This window comes from Phaseolus vulgaris, chromosome 9 (assembly GCF_000499845.2).
Source record: "Phaseolus vulgaris cultivar G19833 chromosome 9, P. vulgaris v2.0, whole genome shotgun sequence".
Taxonomy (NCBI): Eukaryota; Viridiplantae; Streptophyta; class Magnoliopsida; order Fabales; family Fabaceae; genus Phaseolus; species Phaseolus vulgaris.
Window position 1 is genome coordinate 35825539 of NC_023751.2, and position 19886 is coordinate 35845424.

Below are 19886 nucleotides of genomic sequence, written 5' to 3' on the forward strand. Positions count from 1 at the left end.
AAATGATTTGTTTAGAGTGATTTTTTCTTAAAATACATTTCCAAAAATTAAGGTGAACTTGCGAGTATATATGACATTTATAATTAATATATTAAAAGTATTGCCAAATTAGTTATATATTTGAACTATTTTAAATTTTTGATCTTATATTTTAAAATCACATAAATTTAAAGTATCTTTATTATACATAGACTATAAATTTGATGAATGAAGTGACATGACGTTGCACATATATCACATCAAGTTTGATCTTTCACCTTGACATTAAATTATTAGTTAAACGTCAATTTGACATGTTTCTATTGCTTTATTGAAAGAAACATCTTCACATTCTTAAAATACAAACACTAAAAACGCTGAAATTCCCATTAGGGAAATTATACCTAATCTAATAGTAACCATGCAAATAATTCTCAACAAAATGTACTAAGGGTGAAAATGTAATCAGTAAAAGTTCATTATTATTATTTATACCTATATTTGAACAACATTCTCTCTTATGGTTTTTTATAATTTTTTTTCAATTTTATCTTCATAAATATATTTTATTTTATTATTTCATCTTGTACATTTTAAAATTATGAGTTATTTTATATAAATCACTTCAAAATCAAATAATTTTTAATTTTTTTAATATTAAAAAGACAATTTTTATACATAAAACAACCTCTTATTTTTTATAAGCTTATTCTTTCTTTAATTCTTTATTTTAAGTATCTAATATATGTTACAACTTTTATGAGAGATGTATTTTTTTTTAAAATAAGAAGAAGATAAAAAAGAAAGAAATAGAAAACACACTGTTGTCCTTATCTTTTTTTTATATGTTATATCTTATTTTTAATTTCGATCTATCCAAAATTATTTTGATATAAAAGTGCACATACAATGTGAAATCTGTGCGTAAAAAATCAAGAAACAAAGAAGAAATGAAAATTTTGTATAAAATTTTCTTTGTAAATTTCTATCATCGTGAAAGAAGGTGAATTTATTGAGTAATGAGGCTTGGACACTTATCTTAAATGACGTGTCCGTGTTGGACACACGTGTCAGACACTGATATTTGTATGACACTCGTAGGACACGTATCGATGAAGTGTCTAATTTAAAAAATATTTTTTGGATTTTTGACAATTCTAACACAATTTTAAAAAGAAAAAATACACTAATTTTCTAAAAACTCAAATTTATTGTATAATTTTTAGTATGATTTATGCTAAAGAAATCTGATAACATGATTATGAACATAAATCTTGTCAATTTATAATTATATAAATAAATTTGTGTCTGTATATATTATATTTTAAAGATTATAGTATTCGGTGTTGTTGGATGAGTGTCTATTAGTAAAGATAGTGAAAAAGTATGACAATTTATAATAATGAGATTGAATTTTCATGAATGTTGAATTCATGACAATATCTTTAGAAAGTTGGCAGAAGTTATAAAACGCATTCACGTGGTACAAAAAAGTGATTGCATGAAAACACCAGAATGAAAAGAAAGAAAAGGAGTAAGTGGGCACAACCAAACACTTTCCAAATTATGCAGTTTCTAGAAGTAGATCACACAGCAGAAAAAGGAATTAGAAAATATAAAGATAATTTTAACTTTTATTTTGATATTTTTTTTATGTGGTAGTTTTTTTAACTGATCAGAAGAAGTTGAAAAGTGGGCCCCAGCAGATGGGTGTGTGGGAAGTCGAGATGAGCGTGATCCAGTTTCTTTTTCTGGAAGTTCCTCAACTCGCTTCTCACCACTCCTTTTATGCCTTTCTCATTCTCATAATCCCATTCCATTTTTCAACTCTCTCAACACCACCGACTCTTCCGCCGCCACCTTCTCTCCGATCACCGCCGCTCTCGTTTCCACGCGCCTCCCTCCATGCTCTGACCTTCAACCGCCGCCGCGATTCTGTTATTTTTTTTTTAATGGAGTGGGACAGCGATTCCGATCTCAGCGCCGACGACGACGCCGCCTCCTTTCTCCTCAACCACGACGATGACGAGGTCGCCGGTCCCATCCCCTTCCCCGTCCTCCAGACCGCCCCCTGCGGCTTCGTCGTCACCGACGTGCTTGACCCGGACCACCCAATCATATACGTCAACGCCGTTTTCGAGATGATCACCGGTTACCGCGCGGAAGAAGTGCTCGGTCGCAACTGGTTAGTGCCTGTATCGCGGTTTCGCCTCCTTAGGTTTAGGTTTTCGGTTTGCATTTTCGCCATGCCTCGAAACCCTAGGAAACCGTTGGAATTTTAATGGAGGGATTTTAATGTGATGCTCGTGGCACTGAATGCTGCTAGTGATTGGATTTGGAATTGTGTTGTGTGTGTTTGGGGTTTTGTGGAGGGGTTCCGGTTTTTAGTTGTGTGTCTTGAAATGGTATGTGGTGGTTTTGTTGTCTCTGTGTTGAGTGGTGCATTTTTTTTGGGTTCTGTGGTGCAAAACTGGGTCGGGTATTAAGGATTGTTAAAAGTGATGAACGAAAAGGTAAATGCATTTTTAATTTATTAGAAACTTCAAAAGCGCTCAATGAATTATTTATTTAGTAAGTAGGGGAATTAGTAAGAAGATTTTTCGGGGAGGGTGTTCGATTATCTTTTTTCTGTTTTTTGAATAGCAATAAACCCCGAACGAACTCCACTGTTTGGAACCTGTGAATGATTTTGGGTACTGACTAAGAACATATTGTGAAATGGTAGTTTCCAGATTGGCGTCCCGTGTAAAGGATTTTACTTTGTTTTAAGTACTCAGATTCTCATTATTCTTTTGGTCCTTTGATTGAAGGGGTTTAGGAATCCAGTTCTGTATAATGAACTTGTCTGCCTGGTTGGTGCGAGGAAATGGAATTGGTTTTTATTAGATCCAGGTCTATTTAATGTCTTTCGATTAAATATTCATTATGTGCACCTCTTTTTTCTGAATTTTTTTGTTTCTTTTTCTGGGTTTGTTGAACTTACCGTTTGAACTAAAATTATATGAAATTTGTTGAAATGAGCAGAAGTAGAGAGACAACATGAATTAATTAGAGTATAGTGTGGCAACGACAGTCTTAGTAATTACTAATTATAGACATGGTATGTTGTAAAACACAGATTCTGTCCCATTGTACTTAATCATATGATGTGCTCGGCAACGTGAATACCGAGTTCCAAATTATATGGCCTCAGTAAGAGAAATCATTATACCACAAATCATAGTTGTTAAAACATGCACAAACAATCAAATCATCTTGGGAACATGTGTTGTGGTTAATTTGCTATACGAGGAGCAAATAGTGTCTCAATCAAGTTTAGGACCAGACTAAAATTTATTACTCCTTTTCTTTTAGATTAAAGTTATATATTAGACCAGACTAAAATTTATTACTTCATTTTTTTAGATTATAGTTTATATAAAGAGTGTCTCTGCTTCAAACTTTTTCTAATATTTCTCAACGTAATTAGGTTGCCTTCTAAGATTTATCATGAAGAGAAAGACTGGCTATTTATTTTCTCTAAAATTTGGAGTTTTGCTAAGGAAAGAATTAGCTTAAGTATTGCATGATAAGTTGAGTCGTATGAAATGTAAATACCAGTTCTAAAAAGCATTTATGATGGTGACTTTTATTTTTTCTTAGTGTTTATATGATGATGAGGATGTGGATATTATGATTGTTGTATTTATCTTGTCTTATGCTTTACAATTAATGTGATCCTCAAGATTCAAATATAAGAAATGGTTGTAGTTTCTTGACAGTAATTTGTTTGGATATTCATTTTCTCTCTCTTATTCGTCCTGCAATTGTTGTATCTGTGTTTGCATTTGCTTTCTAAGAATGACTAAGCTGTGGTGTTAAAAAATTACTTCATTAACTCTACTACTCTTGGCTTGTAGATTGTTGGGATTGAGGTGCATTTGTGTCTCATGTTGACAAACTTAGGTGTCTGTTTGGATAACTTTTTTCATAATAACTTTTTAAAAGAGGAAATAAGAAGAACAAATTAAAATAAATTCCTCCATAAACTAAAGTTATCTTATGGCATAAATTAATTTTTAGACGCTCTCCCATTTCATCTTTTCTTAAAGATGATTTTCAACTTATAAACTAATTTTAGCTTATGGATAAGTTTATTATTTCATCTTATTTGTTCTCTCTTTAACGTACTTATGAAGAAGCTTATCGAAGGTCTTAGCTTATAACTCAGGGCTGTAATAAATTTGATGCAATTTTCTTGAGGAAGTAGAATAAGAAACCTGTGAACTGCACTAGGTAGAAAAAGAAATAAAAGAAGGCAAAACAGTATCCTATAAGCAAATGAGTAATTCATGCTGGTCCTTTATGATGTTTCTTTCTTCCTCAAGTCTCTACTGCTGAGTTTTTCTAATTGAAATTGGTTTTGTTCTAATCATTTAGAATATTTTGCAGCCGTTTCTTGCAGTGTCGAGGTCCATTTGCTAAGAGAAGGCATCCATTGGTGGACTCCACTGTTGTTTCAAACATTAGAAGATCCCTTGATGAAGGGGTTGAATTCCAAGGTGAGTTGCTGAACTTTAGGAAAGATGGATCTCCACTTATGAACCGATTGCATCTAACACCTATTTATGGAGATGATGAGATAACTCATGTCATTGGAATCCAGTTCTTCACAGAGACAAACATTGATCTTGGTCCCCTTCCGGGTTCTAAGATTAAGGAATATACTAAACCATCAGATCAGTTTCTTTCAGTGCTTTCCTCATTGAGTCCTCTTCATGTTGGCGACCGTAATGTTAATCGTGGAGTTTGTGGAATTTTGCAATTAAGTGACGAAGTATTGTCTCTCAAGATACTTTCTCGCTTGACTCCAAGAGATATTGCATCTGTTGGTTCTGTTTGTAGGCAGTTGTATGAGATAACAAAAAATGAAAGCCTTTGGAGAATGGTTTGCCAAAATGCTTGGGGCAGTGAGACTACACGTGTTTTGGAGACTGTGCCTGGTGCTAGGAGACTTGGATGGGGTCGGCTGGCAAGAGAACTGACCACTCTTGAAGCAGCAGCATGGAGGAAACTGACTGTTGGAGGTGCTGTCGAACCTTCACGATGTAATTTTAGTGCTTGTGCTGTTGGTAATAGAGTTGTCCTATTTGGGGGTGAAGGGGTTAACATGCAACCTATGAATGATACCTTTGTACTGGATCTCAATTCTAGTAATCCCGAGTGGCAACATGTCCAGGTGAGTTCTCCTCCCCCTGGTCGGTGGGGCCACACACTTTCTTGTGTTAATGGTTCTCATTTGGTTGTATTTGGAGGCTGTGGAACGCAGGGCTTGCTCAATGATGTGTTTGTTCTGGACCTGGATGCAAAGCCTCCAACTTGGCGTGAAATCTCTGGATTGGCACCTCCACTTCCGAGATCTTGGCATAGCTCCTGTACACTTGATGGTACTAAGTTGATAGTTTCTGGTGGCTGTGCTGATTCTGGTGTACTCTTGAGTGATACTTTCCTCCTTGATCTCTCGATGGAGAAACCTATCTGGAGAGAGATACCAGTAACATGGACTCCACCTTCGCGTCTGGGTCACACACTATCAGTTTATGGTGGTAGGAAAATACTGATGTTTGGGGGTCTGGCCAAGAGTGGGCCCCTGCGTTTTCGCTCCAGTGATGTATTCATGATGGATTTAAGTGAGGACGAGCCATGTTGGAGGTGTGTAACGGGGAGTGGAATGCCAGGTGCTGGAAATCCAGGAGGCATAGCTCCTCCTCCTAGACTTGATCATGTGGCTGTGAGCCTTCCAGGTGGGAGAATTCTGATATTTGGTGGGTCTGTTGCCGGCCTTCATTCTGCTTCCCAGCTTTACATACTAGATCCGACTGATGAGAAGCCTACATGGAGAGTCCTAAATGTACCTGGGTGCCCTCCTAGATTTGCTTGGGGACATAGTACATGTGTTGTTGGAGGGACAAGAGCTATTGTACTAGGTGGTCAAACTGGGGAGGAATGGATGCTAAGTGATCTCCATGAACTGTCCTTGGCATGTTCTGTTATCTAAATCCTGTTAAAAAAGGAATGCTATAGCGAGGGTAATGTTAATCTTGAAATCATTTTAAGGCTGTAAAGGTTTGTGTTGGTCACTGATAACTCTTCCCAAGTTCTTGTCTGGTCAGAACATTGGTGTCTTAGGTCGATTCAAGGTTGCATTTTATTTTAAGGTTAGTTCTGGCCTTAGAACTTCTCATTGAGTAACACAATACCTTGCCTGGTTTTTACGTGGTTGTGAGAGTCTGCCCTCCAGTATACACTATGAATTGTTCTTCCTGGATTAGATTATTAGTGTCTGGTAACTAGTAGGTTATATATTAGGGTTGTAGCTCATTTGATTTCTTCGTCCGTTGCTTTGTATGTTATTGAACAATGACAGGATAGAAAAAAAAAAAATGTCATGTTTATACTAATACATTTAGGTCTATTGTTTGTAACGAAAGTCTCTACTTCTGCTTTGAACAAGTCAGCTTACATGGTCATAAATTGGTTGTAATGAAGTGACACTGCAAAACAGGTGTGTATAAGGTAGGGAACCCTGTAGTCTGTACATATGTTCCTTTATTTTGTTATAATATGGAATGTGGTAACCTTTGTATGGTTTATTGTTCTTTTTCTTGCCATATTTGTGTTTTGATAGAATTGCTGTGAATATATGCAGTCATGATAAACGATCCTTACTTAGGTACGAGTTAATATGAACCAAACCTATTCTTTCCCTACTTAGATACGAGTTAAAAAATCAGCAGGATTGTTAAAAAGACGGAGCAAAGTGTTCTAAAAGGAGCACTTTTTCTGCTGATTATAGCAAATATTCTATATTAATTATCACTATATCTGACATAAATTTTGTGTATCATTTTTTAATTTATTTTATAATTCAATAATGTTATATCATATATAATAGTTATTGGTGAAAGCGTATATTCTATATCAGTCTATGAGTGATATTTCGATTGTTTAGAAATGGATGTAAATTCTTATAAGATGTAGAGTGTGGATATTTTATAGCAGCGACGTTGAAACAACTAAAATTCAACCAAGTCTTTTGTCTTTTTGAAGAATTCGATGTAAAATTCCTTTCTAGTATTTGACTCGATTCAATTGAGACATAATGAATGAGAATCACTCCTAGATTCTCTTTAAGTCAAAGGTAGCAGCAATATGACCATTGGAACTTCAAAACTTAATCAAATCTCTACTGGTTTTAGTAAAAAAGAAGATAACCAACCCACAAACAAACAAATTTATACAAATATTGAATCAAATTGAACAATTGATAGTTTTCAGTTAACATTTTCCATAATTTATAATGAGTCTCTAATTAAAAAAAATATACAAATTTCAATGAGACATTTATAGTATGATGTATAAATATCACTTGAACTTTTCAAGGAGACTTTCCAAATTATCTTTCTTTAATTGCTACTTGTAAAACTATTTATTCTCTAAAAATATTCATGTGTAATATTTATAACTTATTCATGTAGAGTATAGTTCTCATGAATTTTTAGCTCGACCAATAGATATCGTGAATATTATCATGCAATGAAATAATAATTTTGAATTGGTTATTCGAAACCAATAACATAAAGAATAAGATACCTAAGCATATAAATTTAATATACAAGAAGACTTGAAAATCAACCCATTAACTGTAAAAGTATTGAGTTTACTTTCTTCTTATCTAAACTTTACAATTTTATTGACTTTTATAATTTTTTTTTTCAAATCTTATAAATGATTTTAAATATTTTAATTTCTAAGTATATAAATCTATTAAAATCTGAAAATTGACAGCATAAAAACCTAAAATATTTTTATATTATTTCCTGAAAACCGACAAGATTTTTATACGAATTTAATTTTTTGGACAATGATGAACATTGTTTTAAACTTAATCGAATACATAATGCTAGAAAAATGTAATTAAACCAGAAAATAAAAGGAACAGCGTCATCTACTTTCTTATTCTGGAACAACCTCAACTCACCCCTTTCCTAGCTAAATTGCTCGCCACTCGTTTTATGCCTTCTCAATCTCATCATCGAATTCCACTCTTCCACCCTCTCAACAACACAGACTAACCAACACAAACAAACGCAACACAACACAACGCAACACAACGTTCCTTCAAAGCTTCAAAGCTTCAAAGCCTCACTTCTCACAAACTCTCCCTCCGATTCCCACCGCTCCCTTCTCCACGCGCGCCCCATGGGATGAACTTCAACGTCCGCCGCGATTCCGTTTCCCTTCAATGGAGTGGGACAGCAATTCCGATCTCAGCGGCGACGACGACGCCGTTTCCTATCTCCTCAACGACGACGATGACGACGTCGTCGGCCCCCTCCCCTTTCCCGTCCTCCAAACCGCTCCCTGCGGCTTCGTCGTCACCGACGCGCTTGAGCCCGACCACCCTATCATATACGTCAACGCCGTCTTCGAGATGGTCACCGGCTACCGCGCAGAAGAAGTGCTCGGTCGCAACTGGTTAGTGCCTCTCTCTCTCGAGATTTCTCCTCCTTAGGTTTAGGTTTTCGGTTTGCATTCGAAACCCTAGGAAATCGTTAGAACTTAAATGGATGGATGTTACGGTGGGGTGTAACGTGATGCTCGCCGTACTGAATGCTTGTAGTCGCTCGAATTTGGAATTGTGTTGTGCGTGTTTGGTTTTATGAAGGGGTTTTCATTTGTTTGTCGTGAAATGGTAATTTAATCATGGAGTGAACGTGTTTGTGTTTGTATTGTGTTGAGTGCTGCATTGCGTTGTTCTACAGTGAAGAACTGGTTCGGGTAAGGGATTGGGAAATTAAATTGGTATTGAAAGTGATGAGCTTCAAATTATATGGTCTCAATAAGAGAAGTCATTATACCACATATCATAGTTGTTAAAACATAAATCGACAATCAATTCAGGCTAGGGAACATGTGTTTTGGTTAATTTGCTATATGAGGAACAAAGTGTGTCAAACATTCCTAGGACCAGCCTAAAATTTATTATTCCTTTTCTTTAAGATTATAGTGTATAACATGAGTGTCTCCGATGCCGACTTTTCCAAATTTTTCTCAACATAAAGAGAGGTGTTTCCTTCTAAAATTTATCATGAAAAGAAAGTCTGGACATTTATTCTCTTGAAATTTTCTCCCTTTTTATGGGAAATAAATTCCACTGGAGAAAATAAAGAAGCACAACCTGAGGAAAGGTTGAAGAATAAGTGGTTCTCCAAAAAAGTGCCACTGCTGGTTTTATTTATTTTTATTTCCCGTAGTTTGAATTGGAGTTATTAGTGCTGGGATTCTGATTCTGTAGGATTGAAAGCATTCACTTAGCTAAGAATAGGAGTTAGTTGATTTTTACTGGAACTTCTCTCATATATAAAATTTTGTCTATAATTATTGATATAATCAGTCATATATTTTGTAGCAGTATCTTAAATGCATATGTTCAGGAATATGGTTATGCAATTTATTCTGATATATTACTTTGAATTGGGAAATTGAAACTGACTGCTGAAATGCCAGTTTTCTAGATGCTCTTATGCTATTGAGAATTGTTCTTGCTAAAGGCTTGTTTGATGCCACCGTTCTTTGATCGGATATGTTATATTGCTTAAGTAGGCTGTGATATGAAAAAAGTAGTTTGAATTGTATAAAACCTAAACAGCATGAAGGTAGCTGATATGGGATTTAGGTTGGAAAGAGAAAGAAACAGAAATAGAGAGAAAGAAAGAGGGGAAGAGGGATGAAGAACAGAACAGAGAGGATAGAGAAACTGAGAGATCAAAAGTCCTTTTATTATTATATCATTCCAATGGTTAAAATATACAACAATCATCTTCATTCATAGTCATCTTCTTCCCAACAAAAATCCTAATTAAGAGTATTGGACTAACTAACCAACTAACATTCTTTTCCTATTTATGTTTATATAAGAATTACCTCTCCTCTAAGAAAACGGGAGTCTTACCCTCAAGGGTCTTGAACTTCAAATGGGATGAAAAATCTGATCGTGTATATGTAAATCTGATTCGTGAAGTGCTGAGTAAGTGTTACCTCTGTATATGGATGCGAAAGGGCCTTAAACAGGAGATACTTGTTCAAATTCGGGTCTGTGTTCAATTTCTATAGTTAAAGCTTTCAATGTCTTTTAAAGGTTTTATTAATTAGGATAATTGTTAGTCATGATCCTATTTATTAGGAATATCTTTGTAGCCTTGTAAAGGGTAGACCTGATTGGAATATAATCTTGAGAAATTATTTTCAGAAAAAAGCGCAATTATGGTTTAACAGATGGAACAAGAGGAACCAAAACTGGATTGGAGCCACGAATTTTGTCCAGTGTTATCGATAGCAAATAACAGAAAATATCGGGGACCCCAAAAATCCTTTGTGAAATTATAACAGAAACCTTAACGGGTTAGGGTGGAAGCATTGCAGTCAAAAGGAATACAAGTGCAATGTTAGCGACGAAAAAAGCGTCAGTGGTGGTGGATGGAAGTGTCAATGGTGGCTAGCAGCAGCATTAGTGGCAGTGGACGGCAACATCAGCGGCAAGCAGCAACAGGATTGAACAACAAAGAAAGAGAGGCTGCTCTAATATGGGCAGGGTATCAGGTTAAATTATAATGTTTGCATTGGGCCGAGTATGACCCAACTCCTTTTAGCAAAATTAACATTTGAGTTGATAACCCAACAAAAGAATAAGAAAAGAGAGAACATAAGGGTTTCTCTCATGTGCCGCTGCACATTGATGCACATCTGGTACATGACCAAGGAGAACCTTATTTTGATCCTGGGAGATACAAAAGGTTAGTTGGTAAGTTAAATTACCTCACTGTGACCCCTCCTGACAATGCCTTTACAGTGAGCATAGTAAATCAATTTTTAAATTCTCTTTGTCAATACCTTTGGGATGTAGTCGTACAAATCTTAAAGTATATTAAGAAGGCTTTTGGAAAACACCTTATTTATGAAGATAAGGGAAATACTTAAATTGTTGGTATTCTAATGCTGACTGGGTAGGGTCACTAAGTGATAGACGTTCCACTACAAGGCATTGTGTTCTAGTTGGAGATAATTAAATATCGTGGAAAGTAAGAAACAAAATGTTGTGGCAAGGTCAAGTGCAAAAGCAAAAGACAAGGCAATGACACTAGTAATTTGTGAGGCTTATATGGTAAAACAACTCTTCAAAGAAAATTCGCAAATGCACCTAATCTTGTCAAAGACATTTACACATTTCCTCTAATCTTTTCTTTCATGAGATGACCAAACATATTGAGGTGGATTGTCATTTCATAAGAAAATATTTGGAGTCTGGAGCCATCACCACTAGATCTGTCAACTCTAATAAACATTTGGCTGACATTCACCAAATCTCTTAGAGGACTGAGGATTGATTATATTTGCAATAAGCTGAGCAGATACGACCTATATTCTCCAGTTTGAGGGGAAGTGTTATAATTATTGAAATAATGAGCTGATTCTATACAATAAGGAATATTGTTATAATTATAGAAATAATGAGCTGATCCTATATAATAAGGAATATTGTTATAACTATAATAGAAATAAGGTGTTTATCCTATGTAACAAGGAAGATGTAGATTATGTGTTATTAGGAATATTTGTATTTATCCCCATATCATTTTTCTCAATACAAGCCTTCTCTATTTATTGTATTGATTTTTTTTTCTCAATATGAATATAGCATCTGTGTGTTGTCTCAGAAAGACACTATTTCAGCTCAATGTTCCTTTCATCCCTAGACTTTAACAATCTCCATTGTAATTTCTACTTCTGTATAGGATGGTGTCTTATCCACACTTGTTTCCCTCATTTCTCTCTTTGAAGTGTTTTTAGCTAAAATTGTCAAAATTGGAGGCCTTTCATGGCTTTGGTTTCCCAACTTCCAGTGCCCAGTGCTTATAGCAATGGTAGCTTAAATATGTTATTAATGTTAAAGATCAAATGCTTTTGGAAGTTAAAATTTGTGAAATATGCAGTTTATATCATTATGAATTGCTTATCTTCCTATCTAGTATACTGTTATGATGCTTGCTTACCTATATATAGTAGAAGATCTTTTTGCTCGACACATTATAGAATAAGTTTTTTTCGAGATAAATGAAAGATTTATCATGTATTATACCAAGTATTATAAATTTCTGTTAAATTATTTCAGCAGCATTTGTAAGAGTAAATTGGACAATTATATTCATTGTCACTTCTAGAGTGAATTCTTTCTGTCTTTAATTTTTTTGTTTGACATTTTGATGTTGACAGCCACTTGTCAATAGTTGTTTTAGATGTGGGAAGTGTGTGTTGATCAACGAACATTGTTATTTCCAATGAGGTAGTGTAGGACAGAAGTGTCTCCGTTTGAGCTTATATGACTGGCTAACTCCTAGAGAATCTAGAGTGCTTGATAGGCTTAATGATGAGTAGGAAAGCACTTAAATTTGATGCTTTGATGGCTTAGTTTGAAAATGGAAACGGTTTATGTAAGGATGGATTACTAGTCTAGACTCTGAACCGACTTCTGGTCTGGTCAGGTGAGAGCAGTTATGCAAATATAGCTTTATGGTATAATGATAATTATGATAAATTGCTAGAAGAGCGTATTTTGGCTTTTTATTTTAGAATTTCTTTCAATGCGCGATTTGGGGGCTAGGCTTCAAGATAACAGAAGTCATATTAGAGTTTTGCTAAGAATGTTAGTTTAGGTATTGCATGATGTGTTTGATTGTGTGAATTGCAAATATCGGTTCTAAAGGATATATTATGGTGTCTTTTGCTTTTTAGTGTTTTTATTGTAACAAGGATGTGGATATCTACTGTTGGGTTTATCTTGTCTTATGCTTTATCATTAAGGTGAATCTCAAGATTCAAAGCTAAGAAATGGATGTAGTTTCTCGATAGTAATTATTGGGAGATTGATTTGCACACCCTTATTGTCCCAGCAAGTATTGTTTGTTGTGTTTTTATAGACATGCTAAGGCTAAGCTGGGGTGTTAAAAAAATCTCTTTATTGACTCTACTCTGGGCACTTAATTCCCATTTGGATTGGCATCTCGTGTTGACAGACTTGGCTTATAACCTGTATCTTTATTGTATTAAATTTGAAGCAATTTTCTTGAGGAACTAGAATGAGTAAGTGCACTACACAGGGAGAAAAAGATCATGCAATATAAGCAAATAAGCAATAAATGCTGGCCCTTTATGACATGTCTTTGCTGAGTCTCTACTGCTAAGTTTTCTAATTCAATGTGGCTTTGTTCTAATAATTTAAAGTATTTTGCAGCCGATTCTTGCAGTGTCGAGGTCCATTTGCTAAGAGAAGGCATCCATTGGTGGACTCGATTGTTGTTTCAGAGATTAGAAGATGCCTTGATGAAGGGGTTGAATTCCAAGGTGAGTTGCTGAACTTTAGGAAAGATGGATCTCCACTTATGAACAAATTGCGTCTGACGCCTATATATGGAGATGATGAGATAACTCATGTCATTGGAATCCAGTTCTTCACAGAAGCAAACATTGATCTTGGTCCCCTTCCGGGTTCTACGCTTAAGGAATCTACCAAATCATCAGATCGATTTCATTCTGTGCTTTCCTCATTAAGTCCTCTTCCAGTAGGGGACCGTAATGTTACTCGTGGACTTTGTGGGATATTGCAAATAAGTGACGAGGTATTGTCTCTCAAGATACTTGCTCTCTTAACTCCAAGAGATATTGCATCAGTTGGCTCTGTTTGTAGGCGATTGTATGAGCTAACAAAAAATGAAGATCTTTGGAGAATGGTGTGTCAAAATGCATGGGGCAGTGGGACTACACGTGTTTTAGAGACCGTGCCCGGTGCAAGGAGACTTGGATGGGGTCGGCTGGCAAGAGAACTGACCACTCTTGAAGCAGCAGCATGGAGAAAAATGACTGTTGGAGGTGCTGTTGAACCTTCAAGATGTAATTTTAGTGCTTGTGCTGTTGGTAATAGAGTTGTCCTATTTGGTGGTGAAGGGGTTAACATGCAACCTATGAATGATACCTTTGTACTGGATCTCAATTCTAGTAATCCTGAGTGGCAACATGTCCAGGTGAGTTCTCCTCCCCCTGGTCGGTGGGGCCACACACTTTCTTGTGTTAATGGTTCTCGTTTGGTTGTATTTGGAGGCTGTGGAAGGCAGGGCTTGCTCAATGATGTGTTTGTTCTGGACCTGGATGCAAAGCCTCCAACATGGCGTGAAATCTCTGGACTGGCACCTCCACTTCCGAGATCTTGGCATAGCTCCTGTACACTTGATGGTACTAAGCTTATAGTTTCTGGTGGCTGCGCTGATTCTGGTGTACTCTTGAGTGATACTTTCCTCCTTGATCTCTCGATGGAGAAACCTGTCTGGAGAGAGATACCAGTAGCCTGGACTCCACCTTCACGTTTGGGTCACACACTGTCCGTTTATGGTGGTAGGAAAATACTGATGTTTGGGGGTCTGGCCAAGAGTGGGCCCTTGCGTTTTCGCTCTAGTGATGTATTCACTATGGATTTAAGTGAAGAGGAGCCATGTTGGAGGTGTGTAACGGGGAGTGGAATGCCAGGTGCTGGAAATCCAGGAGGCATAGCTCCTCCTCCTAGACTTGATCATGTGGCTGTGAGCCTTCCAGGTGGGAGAATTCTGATATTTGGTGGGTCTGTTGCAGGCCTTCATTCTGCTTCCCAGCTTTACATACTAGACCCGACTGATGAGAAGCCTACATGGAGAATCCTGAATGTACCCGGACGCCCTCCAAGATTTGCTTGGGGACATAGTACATGTGTTGTTGGAGGGACAAGAGCTATTGTACTAGGTGGTCAAACTGGGGAGGAATGGATGCTAAGTGAGCTCCATGAACTTTCCTTGGCTAGTTCTGTCATCTAAATTCAGTTAATAAACGGGCATGCTGCTGTGAGGGGAATGCTAAAATCTTGAAATCATTTAAAGGCGGAAAATGTTTGTGTTGGTCACTGAAAACTGTTGACAAGCACTGCTCTGGTCAGAACATGTGTATTAAGTTGTTTCTACATCGCATTTTATTTTATGGTTGGTTCTGGCTTGAGAACTTTTCAATGAGTGACACGATACCATATTTGGTTTTTTTGAGGTTGTGTGAGACTTTGCCCTTCAGTATGCATAATGATTATTCTTCCTGAATAGATTGTTAGTGTCTGATTACAAGTAGGTAATATATTAGGTTGTAGCTCTCTTGATTTTCCCATCTGTTGCTATGTTCAAAGTATGTAATTTGAACCATGACAAAGGATAGAAAAAAAAAGAAATGTCATGTTTATAGTAATATAATTAGGTCTGTGTATGTAATGGAAGTTTCTACTTCTGTTTTATGCTTTTGAACAGGTCTGCTGACATGGTCATAATTTGTTGTAATGGTCTGTGACACTGCAAACAGGTGTATAAGGTAGGGAACCCTGCAGTTTGTACTTATTTTCCTTTGTCGTGATAATATGGAGTATGGTAACAGTTGTATGCTGTATTATTTTTCTTCTCGTATGTTCTACAAAACTATTGTGTCTTTGATGCTGCTGCTAGTGAACCAAACAAATCTCAATATTTTTTAGGTTAACGATCTTTACTTAGATGAGTTAAAATTAGTAAGCATTGTTCACACTAAGGATTTATTTGGTTCATATTTTTGTCACATAAATCATGTTACAGTAATCGCTTGCTTGTCCTTGGGCCTGGTACTGAGTTCCCCCTACCATTTTTGTAAATAATAGCTAGCTCTTCCTTACACCATTCCATTCTTTTTGCATTGAATTTTCTTCAAAACAAAAAGGTTCATGAACCACATAGCTGTATTTTTCACAAATTTCAACCGAAGACCTGGTTTTAAGCATTGGAGAATCAGATTTAGCAATCTGATTTTCATTTCTTTGGAGTTTGTTGTTTTTATAGACTTTATACTTCTTTGAATTTGATTATTTTCCCAATATCAATGTGTATTCTCATCAAATTAAATATCCATGTTGATCACAATCTACTTTGACTTGAGATTGTACAGTTTATAAGCTATGGAGCTTGCAACATAGTCTTGGAAAGTTCTAATTTCAGTTGTCATCTAATGTGGATCTTTTAGCTACTTCAACATGAACATAGCAGATCGATAAAAAAAAATCGTTTTGCAATGGCATTCATCTCATGTTGTATACTGTCCCTCTCTTCATGATTTGGTCTTGAAGGGTCCTCCTTCATCTTTGAAGGATCCTCTTTTACAGTCTCATCGAAACTCCTCAAAGGGTCAACCTCATAGAAAACTTTACCTCTCTCCATAGGTTGTCTTGGAATAGTCTTACTTCGACCAATTGGATCATATAACTCATGCAAGAACACAGAAACATAAGAATATGCCAATACCCATATTTGAACCAATAATAGAATCAACACAAGTAAACCATAAAAATGATATATTAATTCATCAGTATATTTTGTAAAATATACTTAGATTTGTACCGACCAGTACTCGGACGTAGTTGATTGCTAGTGGGCGCGGGACCACGTAAGTTGGGTCCCACAAGCAGTAGGGGCTAGTGCCTAGTCAGACATCAGTCATGTGAGGTGGGTCCCACTAGCGGAAGGCCTAGAGTGTCACGTAGACAGTGTGAGGTGGGTCCCACTAGCGGAAGGCCTAGAGTGTCACGTAGACAGTACGCCCAAGGGTTCGAGGAGTGGTCAGACATCGGTCATCAGGACTACTGACCTTGGACCTCGGCAAGTCGAATAGCAGAGCTGGATCACGAGAGGTGGATCCCAGACCACTCACCAGTTATCAGTTAGGGAGAAGCCTAGGTCACGAGAGTTCATGCGTGTGGTGTGTATGACACACTCAGGCGTAACACAAGTAAAAAGTCACTGGAAAAGATACAACTTGAGAAAGTCACGCTGCATGCATGACACGTGAAGGTTAGAGCGCTCCCAGGGCGGGTGACGCCAGAGATCAGGTGCACGAGGTGGCATCCAGGTTGTCATCCTGTTAGAGGTTGCACTATAGTTAGGGAGCCCTACGTGCTAGGTTGTCCTAAGAGTGAGTAATAGTGGTGTTGGGGCCCACCCTCAGAAAGCCTATTTTGGGTAGTGGAAACAGTAGAAACCTTAGACTATATAAAGGAAAGTAACAAACCTAGTAAGGTATGCTATTCATTTGCGCCGCTTCACACAGTTTACACAGAGCTTTTACGCTTAACAATTTTGGTGTTTCCTAGCCCTAAGATTGACTTGAGCGTCGAAGTGCAAACGGCCTCTAGGGCGCCCTTTGTCTTTGTGATTTCAGGTGTTTGATCAAAAGAAAGGCACGAACGAAGGCACAGAGAATCGGGCGTGGGAGTATCGTGAGTTGTACAAAGACCCTTAAGTCAACCGACAGGAACAAGATTCACAAAAGGAACAAAAAAATTACCAGAACACATCGATCAAATAACATGAATAGCTATGAAACTCATTTTTAGTCTTAACATCTCTCAGCATCCTTTAAACTCAATCTTTTATATGCATGGTCTCTAACTCAATCTTTTATATGCATGGTCTCTGAAGATTTTTTTTCTAAGTGGATATCTAGCTAGCTAGTTTCGAAGTACTATGCCACAATTTGTTTTTGTTTTCATATTTTTTCATTGTTAAAAATTTTATAGGTTTTAACCTAACCATATCATTAAAAATTGAACCAACTTAACAAAACTGGTATCTAAATGGTTGAACCTAAACATTTGCCAAAAATACCAATCATAAAATTTTTAAATACACAGTGAAGAAATTTTTGTGTACTTGTTTACTCTAAAAGCATATAAACGTTTTAAGAAAATTATATTTGCTTTTTACGCATCTGAGTCTGTATTAAGAGGAAGAAAAATGAGTATTCTACCAAATAATAATTTTTAAATGAAAATTCTGTTTGGTGGGTGTCCTGTCTCGAATCGGGTAGGTATTTGACCGAGCTCACTAAAGACCCATATGGGGAAAATGACGATGTGAGAAACCGAATGAACAGGTCCAAAAACACGACCTGTTTTGGCCTTGGCCCAATATCACGCGATGCTAGCAAGGAACGAATTTCATTAAAGAAAAGTATAATGTTTTTCTGCACAGACATATTCCCGATTGTGTAATAAATATAAATGCTCATATCCCCGATAACGTAATAAATGTTATCCTTAGTATCTCTGATAAAGCAGATTTATATCTAGATTTTATAGAGAGTTACCGAGAAATGACACATTAATGCCTGGAAAGACCCAGGTCTGAAATCCAAGCCCGTAGACGCTTATAAGTAGACGACCACCCACAAGGAGTATCTCAACTTGCATCTTTGTCGTATGTTTTATCATACAACTTATATTTAGTGCTTTCACTGACTTGAGCGTCAGAGTGCAATCGTAGGTGGAGCCCTCCTCATCCCCAGGAGATCGGTTTGCTGAAGTCCAGAGGCCATTCACCAAGCGCCTCATCCATTAGGCGACTGAACAACAGAAGGAAATTCGAAGAGAGCTCATCCTTACTCCGACCGACGTCGAGCCGGCGAGAACAGTGAGATTGAGTGTTTTCCTTACAGAATAAAAAAAGCAAAATTTGTAATTCTATTTTCATAGTAGAAAATTTTTTTGGACTAGGTCCCATGGATTTTACTTCTCATGTTGAGGAAGTTTTATCACGTCAAAAATTCTCGGTGTCATTTTCTCTTTTGCTCTATTTTCTATTATCTGCTTATTGCTTTCGCAAGTTTCCATTTTGTATCTACACCACCAAAGAGGGAGAATTAGTTCTGATTTTTCCAACAATGGTGTCAGAGCTTGGTTTTTTTTTTATACAAGATGAAATAAGTCATTACTCATGAGAGCTGGTCCGACATGTTGACAAAGTCAATGTTATGTTAAGGAGTAACAGACGGTTGCAGGGGAGTTGAATTATTAATAACCTTCAATTAAGTCGGGAAGGGGGAGAATTGTTGGGAATCCCTCCTTAATTTAATGGGAGACCATGACTGGTAATTGATCCATTGAATATATTTAATGATGACCATTTCAAAAGTCTTGAAATTGTAACTCTCTCTGAAAAATGTGATGAGCATTACTTATTCACTATCTTTCTGTGATAAGCCTTTCTCTCATTCTCTATATAAAGAAAATTTCTGAGGAAGAGAAATGCAAGCAAGTAGGAAGAACACCATAGAGAAAATTGAGAGAATAGATATCCATTGTGATGCTGAGATTAGAAATCCTAGTGAGATGCTAGAGAGACTTTGTATTCTATCCTTCTTGGGTGAGATTAAAGAGTAAATGAGAGAATAGATAACCAATATAATGGTGAGATTATAAATCCTAGTGTGATGATAAAGAGACGTTATATTTCATCCTTGTTGGATAAGATTGAGTGTTATTCCCACAGAGTGAGAGACTATTTTCATATTAGAGATATTTTCTGGACTAGGTCTCTCGGGTTTTACTTCTTATGTTGATGAAGTTTTCTCATGTTAAAAATTCTTGATGTCTTTTCTCTCTTGTTTTATTATCTATTATCTGCTTATTGCTCTTGCAAGTGTCTAATTTGTATCTAAACCAAAGAGGGAGAATTAGTTCTGATTTTTCCAACAACCTTCCATCTTGTATTAGAACCAAGGGGAAAATTAGTTATGATTTTCCAACAAATTCTCACTCACTTCATTAGTCACTCTCAAGCCAATTATAATTTATCATATATTAATGTTAATATGTCGTTATTACGTGAAGTAGATCCTCAAACATCAAATGAATATTACACAGTATCATGTATAAGAAGAGAAGATAGCCTAGGATAATGGTATACTAAGAAATTGGATTTTGTCTTACCCAGATTTTGTTTGTACTA

At 36.5% G+C, this 19886-nt stretch overlaps 2 protein-coding genes across 5 annotated transcripts; both read left to right on the plus strand.

Moving 5' to 3' along the window:
* Positions 1–1474: 1474 nt before the first annotated feature.
* LOC137820180 (adagio protein 1-like) lies at positions 1475–6611 on the plus strand. 2 transcript variants are annotated; one of them, XM_068624093.1, is made up of 3 exons: positions 1640–2164; positions 4411–5197; positions 5288–6611. In XM_068624093.1, the coding sequence occupies exons 1-3, from the start codon at positions 1686–1688 to the stop codon at positions 6014–6016; spliced, it is 1995 nt and encodes a 664-aa protein (XP_068480194.1). In that variant the 5' UTR covers positions 1640–1685; the 3' UTR covers positions 6017–6611. The 2 variants fall into 2 exon arrangements, with proteins under 2 accessions (XP_068480193.1, XP_068480194.1); XM_068624092.1 differs by having other exon boundaries at positions 1475–2164; positions 4411–6611.
* A 1317-nt stretch (positions 6612–7928) lies between these two features.
* LOC137820095 (adagio protein 1) lies at positions 7929–15528 on the plus strand. 3 transcript variants are annotated; one of them, XM_068623900.1, is made up of 3 exons: positions 7961–8496; positions 13310–13419; positions 13524–15528. In XM_068623900.1, the coding sequence occupies exons 1-3, from the start codon at positions 8226–8228 to the stop codon at positions 14913–14915; spliced, it is 1773 nt and encodes a 590-aa protein (XP_068480001.1). In that variant the 5' UTR covers positions 7961–8225; the 3' UTR covers positions 14916–15528. The 3 variants fall into 3 exon arrangements, with proteins under 3 accessions (XP_068480000.1, XP_068480001.1, XP_068480003.1); XM_068623902.1 differs by lacking the exon at positions 7961–8496 and adding an exon at positions 10355–10620; XM_068623899.1 differs by having other exon boundaries at positions 7929–8496; positions 13310–15528.
* Positions 15529–19886: the final 4358 nt, after the last annotated feature.